Source organism: Gopherus flavomarginatus, chromosome 2 (assembly GCF_025201925.1).
Source record: "Gopherus flavomarginatus isolate rGopFla2 chromosome 2, rGopFla2.mat.asm, whole genome shotgun sequence".
In the NCBI taxonomy this organism is placed as follows: domain Eukaryota; kingdom Metazoa; phylum Chordata; order Testudines; family Testudinidae; genus Gopherus; species Gopherus flavomarginatus.
Genome location: NC_066618.1, coordinates 55,424,429 through 55,446,647, shown reverse-complemented (window position 1 = coordinate 55,446,647; position 22,219 = coordinate 55,424,429). Strand labels below are relative to the sequence as shown.

The following is a 22,219-nucleotide window of genomic DNA, read 5'->3' as shown; positions in this document are numbered from 1 at the left end:
TCGCCTCCCCCCCACAGAACTCCCCCTGCTCCCCTTCCCCCAACTGTGCTGCCCTGGAGCACCAGGTCTGGTGACCCTATAGCTGTGCCACGCGGACGGAGCTGCAGCCATGCTGCCCAGGTGCTGGGGGAACTGTGACTGCAAGGGAGGCAGGGGAGCAGAAGGGAAGGGCTGGGGATAGCCTCCACCCCGCTCAGCGCAGAGAGTTGGGCTGGCTCCTCCACAGGCCTGTCCTGACCCCGCTCCCTGGCAGGAGCTTCAGGACCAGAGAAGGGTCCTGCGGGCTGGATGTGATGGGCAGGCCGTAGTTTGCCCCCTTTGTGTTAGTGGATACATCTCCTTAAGATCATATGCTAACACATTCTAATTTTTTACCAAAGACAAACCCCTTGGGGCATAAATTGTCTTTTCAGCAAACTCCATTGTTCTGACTGTTCCCTTTCTATTTCACTGTGTATGCTGATAACCAGGCAGCAGGTACAAATATCAGAATGCTTAATGAACACAAGGACATACCTGCTTGAGTCATCCCTGCTTTCCTGGGCACAGCCCTGATGTGAAGGCTTTTCCAGCTATATAAATGCACCCTTCCCAACTACCAAGGTACCTAGGCACCAGAATTAATCATTTGTGGTTGTAAACAAGGGACTTATCTCTACAGTAACCATCACATACCTGCACCTTATTTCCCCCATTTTCAGTTTTCCATAGACTTTAGGTATCTGGTCAAAAGCCCAAAGTGTCCACCCCTTCTAGAGTTAAGTAGAAGCCCAACACCATGAAACAGCCTCCTAGCCATCAGTAGTTCTTTACTCCTGTCATCACAGGGTGCATCCTCCTCAGGTTGCAGCTCCTCTGTGTGCCTTCTCCAGGCTATTATAGTCTATTTAGCCCTTCTCCACACTGAATAGTACCTTTTCCTTTTCCTAGCTCAGCAGCTCATTTGCCCTGTTTGTTCAGAGATAGGTAAGAGGAACTTCCTCTCACCCTCACCAGAGGCCATGTCCTGGGTCGCTAAGTGAATGCAAGTGTCAGCTCATGTCTGAACATACTCTGCATTCTCCTTCCAGGGCCCTTTTCTTTTCCCATCATCCATTCCAGGAGTCTTTCTACATCCTATCTTTTAACCCCCCTAGGGCCCTCCAGGCTCCATTCCTCAAGCCCTCCCGCCTACGCCCTGCAAAGCAACCAAACCTAAATTTTACCTCCAACCAAATCACTTTTAAACTGAGCTCCATGCTTGCTTTACATGGAGTGGCAGATGTTACTGACTTCCCTCTAGGACTACATTTCCCAGGGCTCCTCCACCTTAAGGAGCCAAATCCCCACTAACAGTGGGATTGGTGATGCCCACTCTGGTACAGTCAGTGACAATGACTATGATAATACGTGATAAAAATAGGAGCCCAACAAATTCAATAAATACACGTGTTAAATTTATGTAGTATTTTTCTACAATAATTAAACCACAACACAAACACCATGAGGATGGACTGTGTCCCAGATCCAGGTCATGTAGCTAATGCACTAGGGCCTGATCCAATTCTTATTGAATTCTGTGAAAGTTCTTCCACTGACTATGATGCAAGGAGTTAATGGAATCATAAATTGTTGCACAATCCCCCCTCCACCCATCCAGACATATATCTAGCCCCATGTTTTATGTATTACTTATCAGCCAGATGCTATAGACATGATCAATGGACAGTGTGCATATCATTCTGGTACTTTAGGATAAATCAGACCACTATTTTTCCTTTTACGTATTGTCCTTCACAAGCTCAGAATATTTCCTTAATTGAAAAAAATAATCTCTGTTATATTCTTTGGCTTTGTCTGGTTCTAATTATGATTAACTATTAACAATGGACTTTCTTATGAATGTGCATTACTGGCAAAAGGAGGGACTTTTCCTCTTTGGAAAAATATGCACCAGAATGTATCTGTTTACTGCATTGTGATTTAACTTTCCACTGTGTGCCATGGGATTGTTGTGTTCCAAAGAAGGAAACCGAGTATAAGACCACTGCGCAGATATAATTCTCTTGAACTAAACAAGGATGCAAATTGAAAAGAAAACTGGTGCCTTTTGTTATGTAGAAAGTGAAAGATTAACAAAAGACAATGAGAGCACACACTAAAGTGCCTTGGACTGAATGCAATTTTAGTACAACCTACATGACAGACATTTCCTTGTCATATTTTTCCAACTAAGAAGAATCAGTGTTTTTGTAAGAAACCCAGCACTTGTCTGTTTATAAATCTTTGTGCATCACGTGAGTGCAGCACAGGTCCTCCTCTGCAATGCAGATACGTAAAATTCAGAAAGAGTATTTCCAATACCTACTGGTTGCTCTAGGGATGAGGGTCTTAATAACAGACCTGGTTCTCATCTTTGCTAAGTAGCTCCTCTGAAGTCCATGTTGTTACAAAGTGTAAAACTTGTGTACGTAAAAGCTGACGCAGGCCCAAGGCATTTCTTCTTTAGGCCCCAATCCTGCCTTGAGCTCTGCCCCGACATGCTTGTGTGGTTCTCAGTGCAGGAGTGGGCCTCTTACAGTAAGCTCTTTGAGGCAGGGATCTCCCTTCCTGTTTTACAGGAAGCATCTGGCATATTTGTGTGTGATACAAGTTAACTGTTAAGAAAAACACCAGCAACAATAGTGTACGACACAGAGAGATACAAATGGCATTTTCTATTCTAGAGTAGTGACTGGCAACAAAGCATTCACTATTACAATATTATTCGCTCAAAGTAAATGCTGATTTGGACCATGCCACATTGATCCTCCGCCCAAGAAAATCTGCAATAAACTGTGCACCAGCATTGCAAATTTTGGCAAATTAGGCCCTCGGGATTCCTGGTCAGTGGCTCTTTATCTCAGCTAAATTATATAATGAATTAAAAATGATGGTGGCTTCTTGAACTGTCAGGTGGTTTGTCTAACTCAGATCCTCAAAAGTACTGAGGTCTGTAACTCCCACTGAAATAAATGGGAGTTAGATACAAATGCTTTTGAGGCTCTGGGCCACTGTGCTCACAATGATTCTCCCAGGTCCTTTCCTGGCACCATTCAAGAGGTAAGACTGCAACCTTAGCCATGCCCAAGACTCATACGCAGGCTGTCACTTCTCCTGTATTAGGACAGGGATACAATCTCAAGAGATCAGCCAGCTTGACCTCCAGCACAGAACAGACAAAAACCAATACACAATAGTTAAACAAACAAACTGATGGTGGTAGTTAGCAATAGAGAAAACAGAATTTTACACGTGTTTTGATTTTTAAATATAAAATGACTGAGATGGGCGAAGACTAAGCAAATTTCTTTCAAGTGATCCTAAATGGCAGTTATATATGAAAACTGATACTGTACAAACAATAAAATTACTCTAATAGTTAAATTGGATCAAACATGGGCTGTGAATCAGGACACTTGGGTTCTGATCTAGACCCTGACACCAACATGCTCTGATATCTCGGACGAGTCACTTAGACCTAGATCCTCAAAGATACTTACGCTCCTAGCTCTGATTGAAATCAGTGGAAGTTAGGCTCCTAAATATTTTTGAGGATCTGGGCCGTATGCCCCAATTCAAGAAATCATTTAAACACATGCTTAAGTCCAGCCCTGATTAGGACAGCATTTAAGCATATGCTTTACTTCAAACATGTGTTTAAGGACTGTCCTAAATAGGGATGTTTTCCTGAACTGAGAGGCCTTAAAATCTGTCCTCCTCAGTTTTCCTGTCTCTAGAATGGAGTTATTAAAGATCCGTGAAGTACGTTAAGCTCTACAAAAAAATACTATCTAAATGTCAAATATTAGTAATAGACGATGAGCCTGCTGATTTTTCCTTTTAAATATCAAGTTGTCTTGGAAGGTAGATTTGCCCATACTCTTGTTCAGCACTCTGATTTCAGGGCATGTTTCAGCTCATACCATATAACATTAACTAATGTGAATGTCTGGAAGTTATTTTTCTAAAATCTTTTAAAACAGGGGAGGGCAAACTACAGCCTGCGGGCTGGATCTGGCCCGTCAGGGCTTTCAATCCAGGCCGCAGGATTGCCAACCCCATGGTGCAGCGGGGTTAAGGCAGGCTCCCTGCCTGCCTTGGTCCCACCCTGCTCCTGGAAGCAGCCAGCACCATGTCCTCGTGGCCCCTGGGGGAGGGAGAGGCAGAGGGCTCCGTGTGCTGCCTTCAACTGCAGGCGCCACCCCCCGCAGCTCCTGTTGGCCAGAAACGGGGAACTGCAGCCAATGGGAGCTTCAGAGGTGGTACCCACAGGCAAGGGCAGTGTGCAGTGGAGCCGCCTGCCCCCCACGAACCCCAGGAGCCACTGCCGGACATGCTGGCCACTTCCAGGAGTGGCACAGGGCCAGGGCAGGCACGGAGCCTGTCTTTGCCCCGTTGCATGATGCTGCCACCCTGAAGCTGCTCAAGGGAAGCGGAACCAGGCCAGAGCCTGCACTCAAACTCTCCTGCACCCTGCACCATAACCCCCCGCCCTGAGCCTGCTAACCCCCTCCCGTACCCCTTCCTGCACCTCAATGCCTTGCCTGAGCCCCTTCCCGCACACCACACCCCCTCTCACACATCACACTTCCTCCTGCACTCGAACCCCCTGCCCCAGCCCTAGATTCATGGCCCTGTATACAATTTCTCCACCCAGATGTGGTCCTCGAACCAAAAAGTTTGCACATACCTGTTTTAAAAGGACCGAAACCAAAAGTTCTCAGATTTGCTCTACATACATGTATAATGAGGCGGCAGAGGGTTGTATAAAAGCACTGTGTAAAAATACCAGAAAATGCAATCCAACTCAGATTTATGCCTTGTGGATAACACTAGTACCGTCCCAAACAAAACAAAGGAGTAAATTCATCCTTTCTGAGCCTAATCCACAGCCCACTGAAGTCAATGGAAAGACGGTCATTGACCATAATAGGGTTTGGATCAGACTTTATGCTTTTAAAGAGATTTACAGTAATGGATATTGACTGTTCTTCCTACACTGTGCAAAATGGTGTTCGCACTTCAGCTGACTGCATCCCAGCACGGGCAAGATTTAAAATGCATTGCTCAGTGATAATGAAAAAGTTAAAAGAATTAAAAGATTTTGCTAGAATCTCTAGCACCAATGATTGTTGAGGCATAAGAACAACATGCTCTAGCCAGTGCTTGCTACACAAAACATACTGCCTTTTCTTTGAGACTGAAAGGCTTTTTGAAGCATGTCAGTGGAGATGGAGGTCAGTTTGAGTGGCAAACATTTTTGAGATAGAATCACAGGATCTTTTGCTTTGTGAGTGGATTCAGACCTAGGGTACAAGGACAAAGTGACTGTTTTAGGGCTTGTATCCACTTACTGGGGGATCGACATGCAGCGATTGATCCACCAGGAGTCGATTTAGCAGGTCTAGTGAATACCCACTAAATCAACTTCTGATCACTCTCCCATCGACTCCAGTACTCCATTGGAATGAGAAGCATAAGGTAAGTCGATTGGAGAGCTGCGTAACTTAGGTTGACTTAACCCCGTAGTGTAGCCCTGCCCTCAGTCGACGCAACAGGAGAGTGATCGGCAGTCAATTTAGTCTAAGACCCATTAAATCGACCCATGGTGGATCAATCACCGCATGTCAATCTCCCGGTAAGGGGAGACAAACCCTAACAGCAGACACAGTTCTTTGTGTACATCAGTGGTTTTCCTGTATCAGAAAGCAATAGTGAAAACCTTATAAAAATCATGCTTTTTTCACATTCTGCTGAACACTAGAGTGCAGCACATTCTTTTATCCGCACTTTGCCAACTGTAACTGTGGACGGCTCTTTCCAATTAGCACCAGTGTTTGGGTCGTATGTTGTACTATTCCAATCTCACATCCCCAGATCAAATGAGTGGAGTGTACTGGATGAGTTCTGCAGAGTTAAATGTGTTTATGGCTGGACATCTGGCCATGGTAATGCCCATTCAATTTCTAAAACCATTAATTCTGGTCACGTTGATATGAAAATTTGGATACTAGGTGGGAGGTTTGGTGTGTTTACTGGCCTGTGAACATCCAGAGCGCACATCAAGCTCACAGTTATTGCACAGCAGTGCTGGTGTTGGAATGCTGGGGGAAAAAAAACCAGAAAGTTTTGTGAGTTCTATATCTTTTTTCCAGTGAGTTCTTAATAGAAACAGGTTCTTCCACTCCCTCCTTCACATACTGTAATAATTCCATCAAAGCAAGAAAAGGATTTGAGATGGATTTTTCCAAGGGAGTGCAATGGAGATAGGCTCAAAATCTCAGCCTTATTTCTTAGGGGATCTATTAAAAGGTATATTTTAAGAAAGAGTACTATGGTTTGCCAGAAGCTGGGAATGGGAGACAGGAAATGGATCACTTGATATTTACCTATTCTGTTCATTCCCTCTGAAGCACCTGGCATTGGCCACTGTCAGAAGACAGGATACTGGGTTAGAAGGACCATTTGTCTGACTCAGTTTGGCCATTCTTATGTTCTTATGGTTTAATGAACTGAGCACAATCCTGACCGCTGAGAACTTTCTAATCTAAGATGTGAAATGGATTTTTTCTGTGGCTGTGACAAGTCATTTAATGTCTCTGTGCCTGTTTCCTCATCTGTAAATGATTCTTGATTATAGTGCTGGAGGAAAGCTAGGCACACCACAAATACTATGTATTATTTCCTTTGTTTACAGTGTTTGAGAAGGCTCAGATCTCATTTGCCAAGTGGTATATGAGTGCTAAGTTTTATTATTGTATATAAAAGCATGAGGTCAAATCCGGATGTCCTGACTCAGTTTTTACCAAGGCCTTGTAGTTCTAAGAACTGTACAAAGCAAGTTTAAAAAACAAACAAAAAAAAAGGATGAGGAGGAATGGCATTGTGCCTATTCAGCACACAGAGAAGAAGAAAAATCACAAACATGCCTGGAATATGGTTCATTCTGGGTCGAGATTCAGCCCTTGAAAGTTACACAGTGAACTCTACATTTCAAACCAGACAAGGGTCTGGAGATATAATGAATTTGCTCCCTGCCTGGTATTACATGAAGGCAGATGTTGGTGTTTAATATGTAAAAGGTCATTTAATACACATTTCTGCCTCTGGAAAGTATTGGAGAGACACTTAATGAGAAATCGGAACATGCAGAGCTGTGAGATCATTGCACAGGGGAGTATCATTGGTGAGAGTTAAATTGAGGTCTCCGTCTTTCCAAAGCAGCACGTGCATTGTCATCAGCCTGAAAGTGCAATTCAATCCTGCATGCAGTTTTCTCATACTAAATCACCATTGGTGTGTATCATACTACACAGATTACTTATGACTTTAGTAAATAAGGTTTTCAAAATGTTTAAGAAGCTTCATTTAAAATGCAGAGCCCCCCGGACCAGTGGCCAGGACCCAGGCACTGTGAGTGCCACTGAAAATCAGCTCACGTGCCGCCTTTGGCACCTGTGCCATAGGTTGCCTACCCCTGTTGCAGACTGTGAATCTACTGAGTGCCATTAAGCAGAGAACAAGAGGAATGTGGTGTTCCCTTGCTTCATCCCCTTTCACTCTTCCCTTCCTTCATATAAAATGATGGAGAAAAAGGAGAGTAACTTGAAGAGAAAATAAAAAAGGAGGTGTCTAGATAGAGAGAAGAGGGAGTGGATTTGTTGGGAAAGCATTGGAAGTAAATATGAGGGGAATGTGGGTTAATGAGAAGAGGAAGAGACTGAGGAGCAGGAAGGAGAAAGAAAAATAAAAAAAGACATTCTTAGGGATGAGAAAGTCATAGTATCAATCACTTCATTCCTTCAGGAATAAAAACTCCATAAGGGAGAGAGTTGCCATGGTCAGTTATAAAGATAAGAAGACACAAAACTTAGGAAAACTGTAGTAGATTTAGGGTTTCCATTTTATACTGGTATAAATTTAAAGTTATGCCTGCTGCATTGTGCTAAAGATATTCCAGCTCCTCAGTCAATGCAACTATCTATGCTGATTTACAGCAGCTCAGGATCTAGCCCTAGTTAGTTTTTCCAGGTTGGAGTTCTCAGAAATTTGACATCTGACACAACAGGACATACAAGAAATGCAGCGAAGCACCACTAGTATCTTTCACAGGATTTGCTGAGGTTTATGCATTTCATAAGGCTGGACTTGGTGCAATGACTTGGATCCTGCTAGAAAACTTCCACTGCATTGCTTTTTCCTCTTCCTGCTATTTGGGCTGGCATGCCTGTGAAATTAAGACAGTCTCCTTTAGTGCAATATACAATATAAGGCTGCATTGGGTTTGTAATAGACCCCATGAAATTGAAAGCAAAGTAAGAACAGAATATTTACAAAGGACTGATCTATAAAAAGGAAAATAAGGACAACCTGAGAATCATAGACCAGTCAGCTTGACTTTGGTACCTTTGGCACAAATGTGAAGCAATAGATAATACAGCAAATAAACAATCAATTTGTAAGCACCTAGAAAATATTAAGATAAGGAACAGTCAACAGGGATTTGTCAAGAGCATATTATATCAAACCAACCTAATAGCCTTCTTTGACAGGGTAACAAACCTTGTGGAGGATGGGAGAAAAGAGTAGATGTGATATATCTCAACTTTAGGCAGGCTTTTGATACTGTCTAACATGATCTTATCTTAAGTATATTAGGGAAATATAGCCTATATGAATCTGCTATGAGGTAGGTGCACAACTGCTTGGAAAACCATACCCAGAGAGTAATTATCACTGGTTCAAACTGGAAGTGCATACTGAGTTGGGTCCTGCAGGAATCTTCATGGATGTGGTTCTACTCAATATCTTCAAAAATGATTTGGAAATGGTATGGAGAGTACACTTATAAAGTTTGTGGATTATACCAAGCTGGGAGGGGTTGCGAGTGCTTTGGAAGCTAGGATTAGAATTCAAAATGATCTTGACAAACTGGAGAAACTGGTTTGCTATAACTTGGATGAAATTCAATAAGGAAAAATGCAAAGTACTGCATGTAGGAAGAAATAATCAAATGCACAAATAAAAAATGAGAAATGACTGCTTAGGAAGGAGTACTGCAGAAAAGCATCTGAGTTTTGTAGTGCATCACAAACTAAGTATGAGTCAACAATGTAACATTGTTGCAATGAAAGCAAACATCATTCTGGGCTGTTTTAGCAGGAGTGTAAAATCAAGGCACAAGTAGTAATTCTTCAACTCTATTCAGCATTGACCAGGCCTCAACTGGAGTACTGTGTCCAGTTCGGGCACCACGCTTTGGGAAAGACGTGGAGAAATTGGAAAAAATTCAGAGGAGAGCAACAAAAATGATTAAAGGTCTAGAAAACATGATCAATGAGGAAAAAGTGAAAAAAATGGCTTTGTTTAATCTGGAGAGGAGAAAACTGAGATGGGGCATGTTTCAAGTACATAAAAGCCTGTTATAAAGAGGTTAATAAATTGTTCTCCCTATCCACTGAGGACAGGGCAAGAAATAACGGGCTTAAATTGCAGTAAGAGAGATGTAGTTTAGACATTAGGAAAAAGCTTCCTGTCAGTGTAATTAAGCACTGGAACTAATTATGTAAGGAGGTTGTGGAATCCACATGATTGGAGGTTTTTCAGGGCAGGTTAGCCAAACACCTCATCAGGGATGTTCTAGATAATGCTTAGTCCAACCTCAGTGCAGGGGACTGGACTAGATGACCTACTGAGGTCCCTTCCAGTCCAACATTGCTATGATTCCATGACTGCACCTGTTGAAAGATCAAAAATTTGCTTTTGAAATATTAATGATCACAGCTATGTGGGAACACCGAAGCACTGCATTCAAAGATTCAAGTATTTGTTGGAAAGTTCTGTTCCTCCTGGGGGGCTGACCATTTGGACAGAGAAGGCTTGAAACAACTTGGACAGGACTCCTAAAAAGTCCACAGATGGAACACAGCTGGAGAGGCGTGCTAGGAGAAATATCTCAGGAGACAGATTTTTTAAGTGCTGCATTGCTGCCCTAACTGATCAGGACAAAAATGTACGTGGAGCTAAGCACAACTCCCAGGGCTGCCATTTTGGCACTTCAGAGAATCACTGAAGCACTGAGACTGCAGTGAACGGCATTAGCAGGATAGTTCCCACCAGCCTTTCTGACACTTTATTCACCACAGCACTAGGTTAGGGTGGCTCTGGTTTTAGAAGATTGCAAGAGCTAATATGGGGAGGCTAGTACAGTAGAGTGAAATTCACTTCTATCCAGCAGGATAAGATCAGGCTTTATAAAGTATGCAAGACCCATGTTAAGGGCACAATGGGATGTGGGCTTTGCAGGCCCTCAATACTGGGGTGAATTTCCACCTGAAATACAGAGTAAAAAAAGAATTTTAATTGAGTTAATCACAAAACTAACATTAGATAAAAATACTCAACTTTCCCTAGAAAAGTACCCTCTATTTAAAGTGGTGCTTGGCAGTGTTTTAGGATATAAAAGATGTCCTTGGTTTTGGATTTGATTCCCATTGTCAGTTTGGAATGCACGTATGTAAGCAAAGTTAATGTCAGCAGCGCTCTAGTCTCCAAGAGCAGCTTTTCTGAATAATATTCTGGCTAGAAATAGAAGAATGCAATTTGGCAGAAGGTGACTTTGCATCTGAAAATGAGTGACTCATTATACATCTCCTGTTTTAATCAGCAGGTCACCCAATTCTGCTTTTTAACCGCACCGTTATGGATCTGAGAACCACTGCAAGAGGGGAGGAGGTGCACTGCCTGCATGTTAATGGATGGAGACATCATGCCTGTGTAGGACAGCAACAGGCATAATATCTCCCACAGCACTTCAAATTCTCCCAGAGCATTTTACAGAGCTCAGTCATCAGTGGCCCTTGTTGTTCCCTTTCTCTGACAGTGTGCAGAGGGGTGAGATTGTAACTATCAGTATCAGTCCAGGTCTGAGCACATCTCACATTCTAAGTGAACACCTGAGGATGTCTGCAGCTCTCTCCACTCCATCCTCCAGGAGGGGGTTGGATTTGTTGTGTTTAACCTCCCTTCACTCTACCCAGCCATGCCCCACTGCTGAGGTATGAAGTGTTTCTGGCAGCACCAGCACTCCCTGCTTCCTGGAGTTCATGAGAAACAAATAATTGGATCCTGGCTACCCCCTGCACAAGCAACCATCATGTGGCCCTAAGGAGACACTGGGTTTGCTCCATAGGGAACAATACAACATCACCACCTACTTCCTCCTGCCATATTGTACGTAGCTTTTCATCCACACGATCTAGGAATGCTGTGTGGACACCACGTCGCCTCCTGTGTCTCTAGGAATAGAATAATAAGGATTAATTAGAGCAATTAAATGACACACAGGGCATAAGAATGCTCCTATGGTCTTTGATGGGAGGGTTAAAGAACCAGAATCTCAGACACGCTTACACATCTGAATCAGGGAATAGGACATCCAAATGTCTATTCAGGCACATTTGTATGTGCAATCACCTTATTTGCTTGTGCAAATATTACAAGTATTACTTTTAAATAGCAAAACTATTGCTGCAAATAGATTTGGGACAGATGATCTAATGTCTCTCCTCATTACACAAGAGGACAACTTCATACCTTGGGGCATCTGCTACTCAAACAATATCTGTGTTCAATACATTCTCCATTAACATTAATGGGAGTTGAGTGCGTGCACTGGGAGAAGAGATCCTTTTATGTTTAGAGACATTTTAGCTTTAAGTGCTTGGTTTATGTTTCTAAGCCTTCCCAATATCATTCCCTCCTCCACACCTTCGGAAATAGTCAATGTTTTGCACAGAGAATATGACACCCCCCGCCCCAGTAATGAACTTCCTTCCACATGGTCCCCTGACAGTTTGAAGATATAAGGGTATGTGCCATTGCCATGTGCTGTGTTGTATAATTTAACATTAAGGGCTTAATTTTCAAAGCATCCCCAAGATAATTATCCTCCCAACTTCCACCAGGATCAGTGGGAGTCCCACACCTAACCCCCCCACCAGGTACAAACTACATCCAGGGACAGGGGAGAACCCGACAATCCATCTACTGAGTCTCCTAAACTCTCCAGCAGCCTGGTGCCCTCATTAGCTGCATCAAAACTACACCTCTACCTTGATATAACATTGTCCTCGGGAGTAAAAAATCTTACCGCATTATAGGTGAAACCATGTTATATTGAACTTGCTTTGATCCACCGGAGTGTGCAGCCCCGCCCCCTGAGTGCCGCTTTACCGCATTATATCGGGTCTCATTATATCAAGGTAGAAGTGTACCTACAACGTCCCTAAGGGCCTGATCTGAAGCCCAATGGAGTACAACAGACAGACAGAGAGCTTGGCTCAGGGTTCAACTAACCGTAAATGAAGCAGACTTCAGTAGCCAAGAGTTCTTTGGCAGAATTAGCCTGGATTCCTATTTGCATTCACAAGGCTTGTATGTAATGAATCTCCCCTTGGTGTCCTTTTGCTTGTCTTTCAATGGCTGAAGTCCATGAACTGAAGAAGTTAAGTAAACAACATGCTAGCAGTTATGAAACAGGCAGTCTGTGCTCTGGAGTTATATCTTACATCACTATCGCCAGGAGCTCTAGGATCATCAGGGTTTGGGGAGTTGTAAGCAGATGGAAGTTTGGGAGAGCATCCCAGAAAGAGTATGTGAAATGTGTAAATGCATATCCCTTGTGAACGCCCTGCCCATTCCATTGCTGTAAATGTTTGATGATATTAATGTTTTACTGTACAGGGTATATATGTATGGTGGCCATAACTATTGTGTAATTGTTGACAAGAAACATGTGACTTGAAAGCTGTGGCAATTACAGTAAGAGCACTCTTCTCATGTTCCATCTGCTTAATATAAGATAGCAGAAGCTAACTCTGGGCAGAGTTTGCACAAGGAAGAGCACATACATTGAGTTCAAATCCACAGATCTCAAATTCTAAGCCTCAGCTGTGCCATGTAATAAGGGCCCTGCATTAGGAGCATGTGGAGCTGCAGTGCCCCTGAAGAATTCCTCCCTGAACTTCCCCACATGCAGGCAAGCACACCTGCAACTATCCATCTCCAGAGAGTCAGCTTGCACCCCTTCTGGGCAGGCCTCATTCAGAGGGCTGGTATTGAGGAGCAGAGAGGCCTGGCCCTGCTTCCTCACTGCACTCTGGGATTGTGGATGCCCCTACAGGGTGGAAGAGAACGATCAGTCCCTGTGCTCCCCGAAGGCCAGAGACTGCAGTTGTGCCTGTCCATTATGCAGGCCATGCAAGTGACTCAAAGATCTCTTGTGCCCTCTCCACCGCCATACACTTTCACATGGGTCAGGTACAATCTAGCTTTAACAATGGCAATATACAAAAACCTGTAGGAGAGCACTTCAACCTCCCTGGTCACACTATAGCAGACCTTAAGGTGGCCATCCTGCAGCAAAAAAACTTCAGGACCAGACTTCAAAGAGAAACTGCTGAGCTTCAGTTCATCTGCAAATTTGACACCATCAGCTCAGGATTGAACAAAGACTGTGAATGGCTTGCCAATTACAGAACCAGTTTCTCCTCTCTTGGTTTTCACACCTCAGCTGCTAGAACAGGGCATCATCCTCCCTGACTGAACTGACCTCGTTATCTCTAGCTTGCTTGCTAGCATATATATACCTGCCCCTGGAAATTTCCATTACATGCATCTGAGGAAGTGGGTATTCACCCATGAAAGCTCATGCTCCAAAACGTCTGTTAGTCTATAAGGTGCCAGAGGATTCTTTGTAGCTTTAACAGTGAAATTTAGCTGATTTATGAACTGCTATCTCCAGTAAATCTATGTCTGGAAGCAATTTATCCATCCACTGTTACTTTCATATATGAATGCTACTCCCACTGCCAGAATCCAGTGATCTAGAATGAGGACCTGACTCTGCCCTCATGAGGTATTCTGAGACAATGAGATGATGTGCATGAGTCAGGTCTATGTCACAGGTCCCATATGTTAATTAGGGGAATAAACTTTAATTTGTATACTAATTGTCCAGACATATTGGCATTCAGTGCCTTATGCATCATTTGAGGCTACTTAACCTCCCCTAAGGTCATTTACCTCACAGCCTTATTCCTACCCTCTGAAGTTACCACATCAATAGCTAACTTCTACAGTACAATCAGTTTGCATATCAGCAAAGACTTACCTGCATTTGAATGCTGAGATTTGAACTTTAAATTGAAAGGGTCTCTGGGGTAACTTGTCACAAAGTCTGGTATATTAGTTTCATACTGCACAAGACAAGGGAACATTGCAATGTCAGACCTGTCATCATACTAAAACCAAGAGTCAGAAGCCCTTATGTGCTGAAATTAGACAAAGGGCAAGATATACCAGTACATCAAAAATAGCTTTAATGGCTTTTCCATTCATAAAATAAAAGATTTAGGGTTAGATCTCCAGCTGGCTAAATTGGTATAGTGCCAATGGCACTACACCAGCTAAACATCTGGTCATTAGCTTATTTGCCCAGAGATAAGCTCTCTGAGGTAGGAACCATCTTTATATTCTGTTCATACAGCATCTAGCACAATGGGATCCTGGTCCATGAGTGAGGCTCCTAAGCACTACCACAGTATAATTAATAATAGCAGCGCAGCATTTTTCCACAGAAAGGAGTCCAGGTCCTAAACAGCTAAGGATGAGGATGTCTTGGAGTCAATACGTTGAGCTATCTGTACAGAGAGAGTACTTAGGACCATCCTCCATCAACGCCATTTAGTTGACCTAAGGAGCATCATGAATAGACATCTTGTACTAGAGCTGGTCAGGGATTTTTCAAACAAAATAGTCTTTATCAACCAAAGAACGCTGGTTCATTGAAACCCAAAACTTTTTGCAGAAATGTATTAATTTCAACACAACTTTCTCAGGTCCATGATGGGGTCTCTGATCATGGCAAATTTTGAAACATCTCAGGTTTTGTCCCAGTGCAGATTTGGAAAATTACTGGAAATGTCAAAAATTTTCAAAGAATGGGAAACTGTTTCCCACGCTGCTGTAATCTGTACTCCAGTAAGCATGTTTAAGGGAATCCTGTTGCAGGAGAACTAAGACTTGCTAGAAACAATGCTCGAACAAAGCAGCCAAGGAGCTTCAAAGAGATGCTTTATTCGAAAGGATATATTTAGTGAAAAAGGACTCTGGGTTCCAAATAGATCAGACTTAAAATAAACAAACAAAATGTCCTGGAATTTGCAACAAGAGGGCATGAAGGTAGCAGCTTTTGTCTGAATTAATAACCTTTCTCCAAACAGAGTCCTCATGTGCATAAGACAAGATTTGGCCCTAATAAAGTGGACTTAGAAGTCTGCAGGGAAAAGAGACTTTCATTAGGGTAAGCTCTTTCACCTAATTTTGGAGATCCGTGGAAAGCAGTGCTAGAAAGGGAACAAGAACACTTCCTTGTTGAAGCCTGCTGCTTCCAATTAGATTGCTGGCATGGTTGACTGGACAGTTGCACACAAGAAGAATGAGTTCCTAGGTGTGCTTGCCAAGGTGAGCAATCAGGAAAAGACATTTAAAAAAAACACACACAGTGACCCCTGTGCAGTGGAGTTCATAATTATGGTCAGAGTAATCACCATCACAGGGAATGGGGCATTGTGGGACAGTTGCTGAAGGACTGTTAGGGTAGACACGTCCCACAATTTGTATCTTGGCACTGCCTTGACTTCAGTAGGTTAACCACATCTCTATGTCATTTGGGGAGATGATTTTACAGCATCACTGTAATGGGATATTTATGTCGGCTGGCGACAAATTTGAGTGCACAAGTAGGTTGATACAGGGTGACTTACATCAACCTAACTTTGTAGTGTACACCAGGGCCTTAGGTAGAAACACAAAGCAAATTCACAAGTTTCTCAGACCTCCCCAAGCTGTAATGGATATAAACATACCCGTGTCTAGGCAGTGAGTGATCCAGTATTTTAGAAGAAAATTGGTAACCACAAGGTTTAGTGGTGTCTGGGTTAATGATCTGTGTAAGTTATGGGGACATTATGCCTTAGTTAACTGGCCACGTGAAAACTGAAATGGTGAGGGCTTGTGCAGCAGAAATAGTCCCAGGGACAAATTCAGAGGTTACCTAAATGGTGGTGTAAACGACAGACTGGTAATTTGATGAAAGCAGATGCGAAACTATGAACTGATGGAATGTAGTGTAATATACACACCAGTGGGTCAGAATGGAGGACAGCAGGAAAAGCTACTAATAGGAGTATGATCCGCTTCTAATCCTATGGGGTCCAATTCTACCTTCAGTTACAGGTTGCAGCTCCCACTGATTTCAATGGGAGTTACACCATGTAAGAGAGGGTAACTGGGCTTTTAGTGTGTAAAAAACCCACCAAATTAAAGCCATTTACATCCACTTACTATCATATAATCTGCATCGACATTTATCTCGCCTCTGAATTTTGTACCTTGTTCTTTTGTCTCAGAACCTGTCACCACCAGAGGTTTGGAGGCTAATATAACCACACCCCTGCAAATTTTTAACGTAGATGCACTGCACTGGTGTAAAAAAGTGACTTGCACTAATGTTGCTTACCTTATTACCAAAGTCGTGCAGCTACATCAATGGACAAGGCCTAACCATCCTGATCCTGATCCTAGGAAAACGCAGCAGAACAGGGTGCAAATGTGGCTTTAAACCACTAAAACAGCTCTTCACCAGTTTATGCTGGTCTGATTCTGCCATGACTTAAAGGCAGCTTTGCCCTGATGGCAATGCACAAAGCAGTCCTGACACAGGGGAGCACTTGGGACTGAGATTGTAAGGGCTTGTCGTCTTCATGGAGATTTTTACTGGTATAATTATGTCAGTATAATTGTGCCTGTAAAATTCCCTAGGCAGACTAACCCTTCGTATCTCTCAAACTTGCATCACTATCCAGAAAAATATTCTAGGCTTACTAGACTTGCGCAGTTTGTTTGCCAATTGGCTACAACTGTGGTGGTATGATAAAGTTTAACAATTGGGGTATGTCTACACAGCAGCTGGGAGAGCGATTCCCAGCATGGATACACAGACATGCACTAGCTCCGCTCCCATTAGTGCACTAAAAATAGCAGCATGGCCATGACAACACAGGCAGTGGCTGCCTGAGTATAGTTCCCCCCAAACCCCTGAGCACAGACTCAGGTGGCTAGCCTGAGCCACTGCCCATGCCGCCACGGCCACATTATAATTTTGAACCCACTAACTTGAGTGGAATTAGCATGTGTATGTCTACCTGAGCTAGGAATCACCCCTCCCCACATCCGCTGTGTAAACATACCAGTTCTTACTTTGTGATGAAAGAGGTGCCAGGGCTCAAGCAATTGTCTTTACATTCATAACAGATGAGGCAACCCCAGAGGTGCTGGGGCTATGAACTGCCAAGTGCTAGAGATGCTGGGGCTCAGCCCTGGCAAGCTTACTGGCACAAATTAAGCACCGAAACATACCCTTAGACACTTAGTTCTGCATTCCTCGGCCTGTTAGAGTGGGGAACCAACCCTTGGGCCTGATCCTGAAACCACTGGGTGCTGAGGATACTTACCTCTTAGCATGAGCTGACTCTCAGTGCAAGGTTGGAATCAGAGTGGCTGGGTGCATACGGTTTCTTTCTGTCAGTGGCATAGTTTTGCCTGGGAGGCAGAGGTGTGAGGAAAAAACCTTCCTCTCTGAAGTATTTAGTTGAAGGAGAAAAGTCTGGATTTGTGGATTTTAATGGAAATCAGTTTTTCACTACGATTCCTGTAGAATGAAGGTGTTGAAGCACAAGGGGATTTCCCTTGAGACAGCATTCAGTTAGACAATGTTCTTTTGCCAACAAGAAGGGACTGAAGCCAGGTCTACACTACAAACTTCTGCCAGCACAACTGTGTTGATCAGGGGCGCTCCGTGACTGTCAAAGCCCCCTATTGTAGATGCAGCTATACTGGCAAAGCTGTGTTTTCACCAGTCTAGCTTGTTTCACTCATGGACGGTGCTTTCAGCATGCTGGTACAAGCTGTAGCTTTGCCAGTATAGTTGTGTCCACCCTAGGAGCACTTTGCTGGTAGAAGAGACCAGTATTACTTAAATACTCCTAGTATAGACATGGGCCTGAGAATCAGCTTTCAGTTAATCTAAGTAAACACAAAGAATAGGCAAGATAAATTCCCGTGAAAGCAATTTGGCAAAGGAATTTGGCTCAGGGTTATAGCTGTGACTGAAAGAAACTGGAGAAAAGTTATTTATTGTTTTCCTGATAAACGGGACCTATCAAAGAAAAAAATGCTGCTTTTTTTGGTTTCTTAGTTAATTATAACAAAGGTTTAAAAATTGTTTTGGAGAGAGGAGGAGAAGTTGCTGTTTTTCACCTTAGAAATCTTCTATTTTTCCTGGTTGATTTTTTCCACACTCCCAGCTGTTGTTGCTTCGTGGACAAAACTTTGTAGTGTAGACAAAGCATTAATCTCACATGTTGAAGCTATTCCACTTGGTATAAAATACTTGAATAGACCTTAGGTCGTCCACACCACCACAATGTCTGTTTTGTGACTGGCATCTCAATCTCTAGGTGAATCTAGCCTGAACAACTGAAATGATTCATTTCTACATTTCCAACTTCTTTTTTTTTGTTTTGTTTTGACCAAAGGAATTGATCAAAATTGACATGAATTCACAAAATGTTTCAGTAGACTTGAATCTGCGGGCTTTTTTTAATTTTAATTTTTTTTTTGTCAGGGGGGAGTTTTGGTTGAAAATTTTCACCCCATTCTACTCTAATGCAAATAAATAATAAATACAAATAATAAATGTGATAAGTTTTCTCCTCCAGTTTGCTGGGGAATTCAGGCACTGCTGTTGGAGATCAGACTTTGCAGCCAGTAAGGAGGGAGGAAAAATCATAAGGTAAGGGGGAATGAATTAGTCATGAACAAGTCATATTCATTTTTTTTATTTCAATCTCTTATGCAAAATTCATGGAGAGCTCCAAAAAGCTAGATTCATCAGGGAACCCCTGTGCTTTCAACAAAGCTTTTCAGAGACTATTTTTTTCTTAATTATAGCTTGTATCCAGCTGCATACAGCAAAGTTAGATGTTAACTACTGCACTTCCTTGTTTGGTCAAAGTTTTTGTTGCAAGAGTGACATCTAGTGGCTTATGTAGTGAGTGGTGTAGCTGTGTTGGTCCCAGGATATTAGACAGAGAAGGTGGGTGAGGTAATATCTTTTATTGGACCAACTTTTGCTAGTGAGAGAGAGACAAGCTTGCACACAACTCTTCTTCACCTTGTCTCTCTCACCAACAGAGGTTGGTCCAATAAAAGATATTACCTCACCCACCTTGTCTATCTAGTAGCCTCAAAAGTTAATTATCATAGATTTTATGGCTAGTGAGAGAGAAATTGCTTCAAATAGTCTAAGGGTATGTCTACACAGCATTTTGGAGCAAGCCTCCCAGCCTGGATCGACTGCATTGGCCACTGTCGGAAGACAAGATACTAGGCTAGATGGGCCTTTGGTCTGATCCAGCATAGCCGTTTCTTATGTTCTGATGTGCTAGCACTGTAAAAATAAGTGTGTAGACAGTGCTTTGAAGTTGCGACTCAGGCTCTGACGCCTAGGGAGAGGGGTGGGCTGAATAGCCGAAGCTGCAACTTCAATGTGCACACTATACGTGAGTGGTAACTTGAACCCCACCAGGCCAAGTCTGTTGACCTTGGCTGGGAGGCTTGTTTCCACTCACTCCAAAGTGCTGTGTAGACGTACCACTATGACATACTCTTACATACCTTACCTGCCTAAAATCATGTGGTTTGGGATCTTGGTATATGCCAGTCTTATATTTTCCATTCTTCACAAACATTATATCCACTTCATATGAGCCCACGTGTGGAAACCTTGTGACAATCTTGGGCAACTCCTTCTTCCTTTCCAAAGCAGTGTGGAACTGTCTGGACTTTATCTCTGGCAGCTGTTGCTTAGTCTCAGATTCTGTGCTATTGGCCTTCTTCAGATCTTCCTTTTCCTTTTCTGGTGGTTTTCGTGAAGGCCTGGAAGATTTATAGAATTTGTGGCTAAAATCGGGAGGCTGCTTTTGCCATATATCCCTCTGTGGGGTGGCTTTGATTCTGTGCAAAGGCCAAATCCAGGCATGCAGAAAATTTTATTTGTCTTTCAAAACAGAAGGTGGGCTGTTTGCCTTTGGAGCTAGTGGTGAGCATTATGGGACTTTTCCTCACAGGTATTTTAACCCCTGGAAAAAAAAATGCATATGATTAATGACAGTTTTGCATGAGTTTAGCAATGACTACGTATCCAGTGCTGCACAGTATTATTGTAGTTAAGATAAATGAATGTCTGTAAAACTTTGGATTTCATTACATTTCATTCAATATCAGTATTTAGAATAATATCATTGGGTGGTTATAGCTGGGAACCAGGGAAGGATGATTTTGTAGTTATGGCACCAAACTGGGACTCTGGAGCTGGGTTCAACGTCTTGCTCCACCAGAGATTCTATTCCATTCTACATAAGTTCCTATACCTCACTCAATCACCGTAGTATCTGCATTGTCCTGGATGAGTCCCATAGGCCTCAATTCTGTAAGCTGATCTGAACAGGTGAACCCCCACTTACAGCCCCATTAAAGTGAACTGGATATGAATAAGGTTAAGAATTTGTTATGGTTATTTTTAGTAAACGTCACAGACAAGTCACAGACAAACAAAAAACAAAACAAAACAAAACAAAAAATCACAGAAGCCCATGACCTGTACCTGACTTATGCTAAAAATATCCATGACAAAATGGGTAGAGTCGAGTCCAGCGGGTGGCTGGGAGCTGAAGGGGACAGCTGAGCACTCTGAGACTGGAGGCAGGGCCTAATGAAAGGGGTGTGGCCTCAGGGAAGGGGCAGGGCAACGGTGTTCCATTTTCTGTGATTAGAAAGTTGGCAACCCTATACTAGCCTTGCCACACACTAACTCTCCATGGGGACCCTAGGGCATATTGACCTACTCCTGTTTCAAAGCAGATAGAAACACACTAAGGAATTTTTAGTATTCAGCAGCGATGTCCACTCAGACAGTTATTACGTGGCATCGCAGTGCACTGTAGATGTATACCCAGCTTGCCATGCACTACCTGTTCATGTAGACAAGCTCTTGGATTGTAGGTTCTTCAAGGCAGACTCTGTCTCTTGGTATGTGTACGTACATCATCTAGCACAATGGAGCCTTGATGTCAGCTAGGACCTATAGGCAGAGTTGGTAGAGTTTTACACCCACTTTGATCAAGTATAAATGACTACATTAAGTGCAAGGCTGAGAAGAATCAAGCCCATGGCCACATTCTCCATCCTGCCTGGTGCAGGAATGGAACTAGGGTAGGATAAAGGCGACTTTTGTGCCATCTTTGTGATTCTCCACATTCTTGGATCTGCCCGCACTGCACTGCTCTGATTTATACCCAGCTGCAATGTCCAGCTAGAAACTGTTGCATCAGTCAAGGATGGCTAGTGTGTAACTAATCCTCTTATAGACCCCTTACACCATTGAAGTGACATTAATCAGATGACGGGCAATAGAGAATTTATCCTTGTCTCTCTAGGTACATACTGCTTGGCTCCATCCACAGAGGAATTCCCATTGATCTTAAAGACAGTTCTATAGCTAATTTCCTTTTCTTTTTAGATTCTATTTTTAAAAGTAGTTTTTAATAAATTCCTGGAGTCTCAGGCAAAGTTTTGAAAAACTGCATTTGATTTTAATGGCATTACATCAGGAACTTGGCTAACATATTAGGATACCAATAAATCATAATGTTAAGATTCCACCCCCCCACCACCCCTTTCTTTCATATTACTAAGGAAGCCTACATAAAAACTGGAACCTTACTGCTTAGCTGTTCATCTGCTCTTGCTACTTATTATGTATCTCTTTGAAGTCATAATCTTCTGTGACATCACAGTCAGTTACTGTGGACATATCTGCATGAGATCACAGAGGATTATGAGTAGAGAATGGCCCAAGTGAAAACACCAGAGCTGAACCCCTACCCCAAAATCTATGGAGGCTATTCGACATCTGATGCCAGGTCAGAATTTTACAGGTAGTTTGCATCTGGATTTGAACTCCAGAACTGAACATCTGCAATGTCAATTCAGAGTGACTTGAGCCCACTCTCAG

General features: G+C 42.9%; 1 protein-coding gene across 1 annotated transcript in view; it reads right to left on the bottom strand.

Annotated features, from left to right (window-relative positions):
• The window catches only part of SCIN (scinderin), a 154,688-nt gene extending 133,402 nt beyond the window's left edge, over positions 1–21,286 (bottom strand). Inside the window, 6 exon segments of the mRNA XM_050938788.1 lie at positions 11,234–11,318; positions 12,379–12,518; positions 14,195–14,279; positions 19,827–20,154; positions 20,156–20,285; positions 21,177–21,286. Coding sequence (XP_050794745.1) covers positions 11,234–11,318; positions 12,379–12,518; positions 14,195–14,279; positions 19,827–20,154; positions 20,156–20,253 — 736 coding nt within the window. The 5' untranslated portion in view covers positions 20,254–20,285; positions 21,177–21,286.
• Positions 21,287–22,219: the final 933 nt, after the last annotated feature.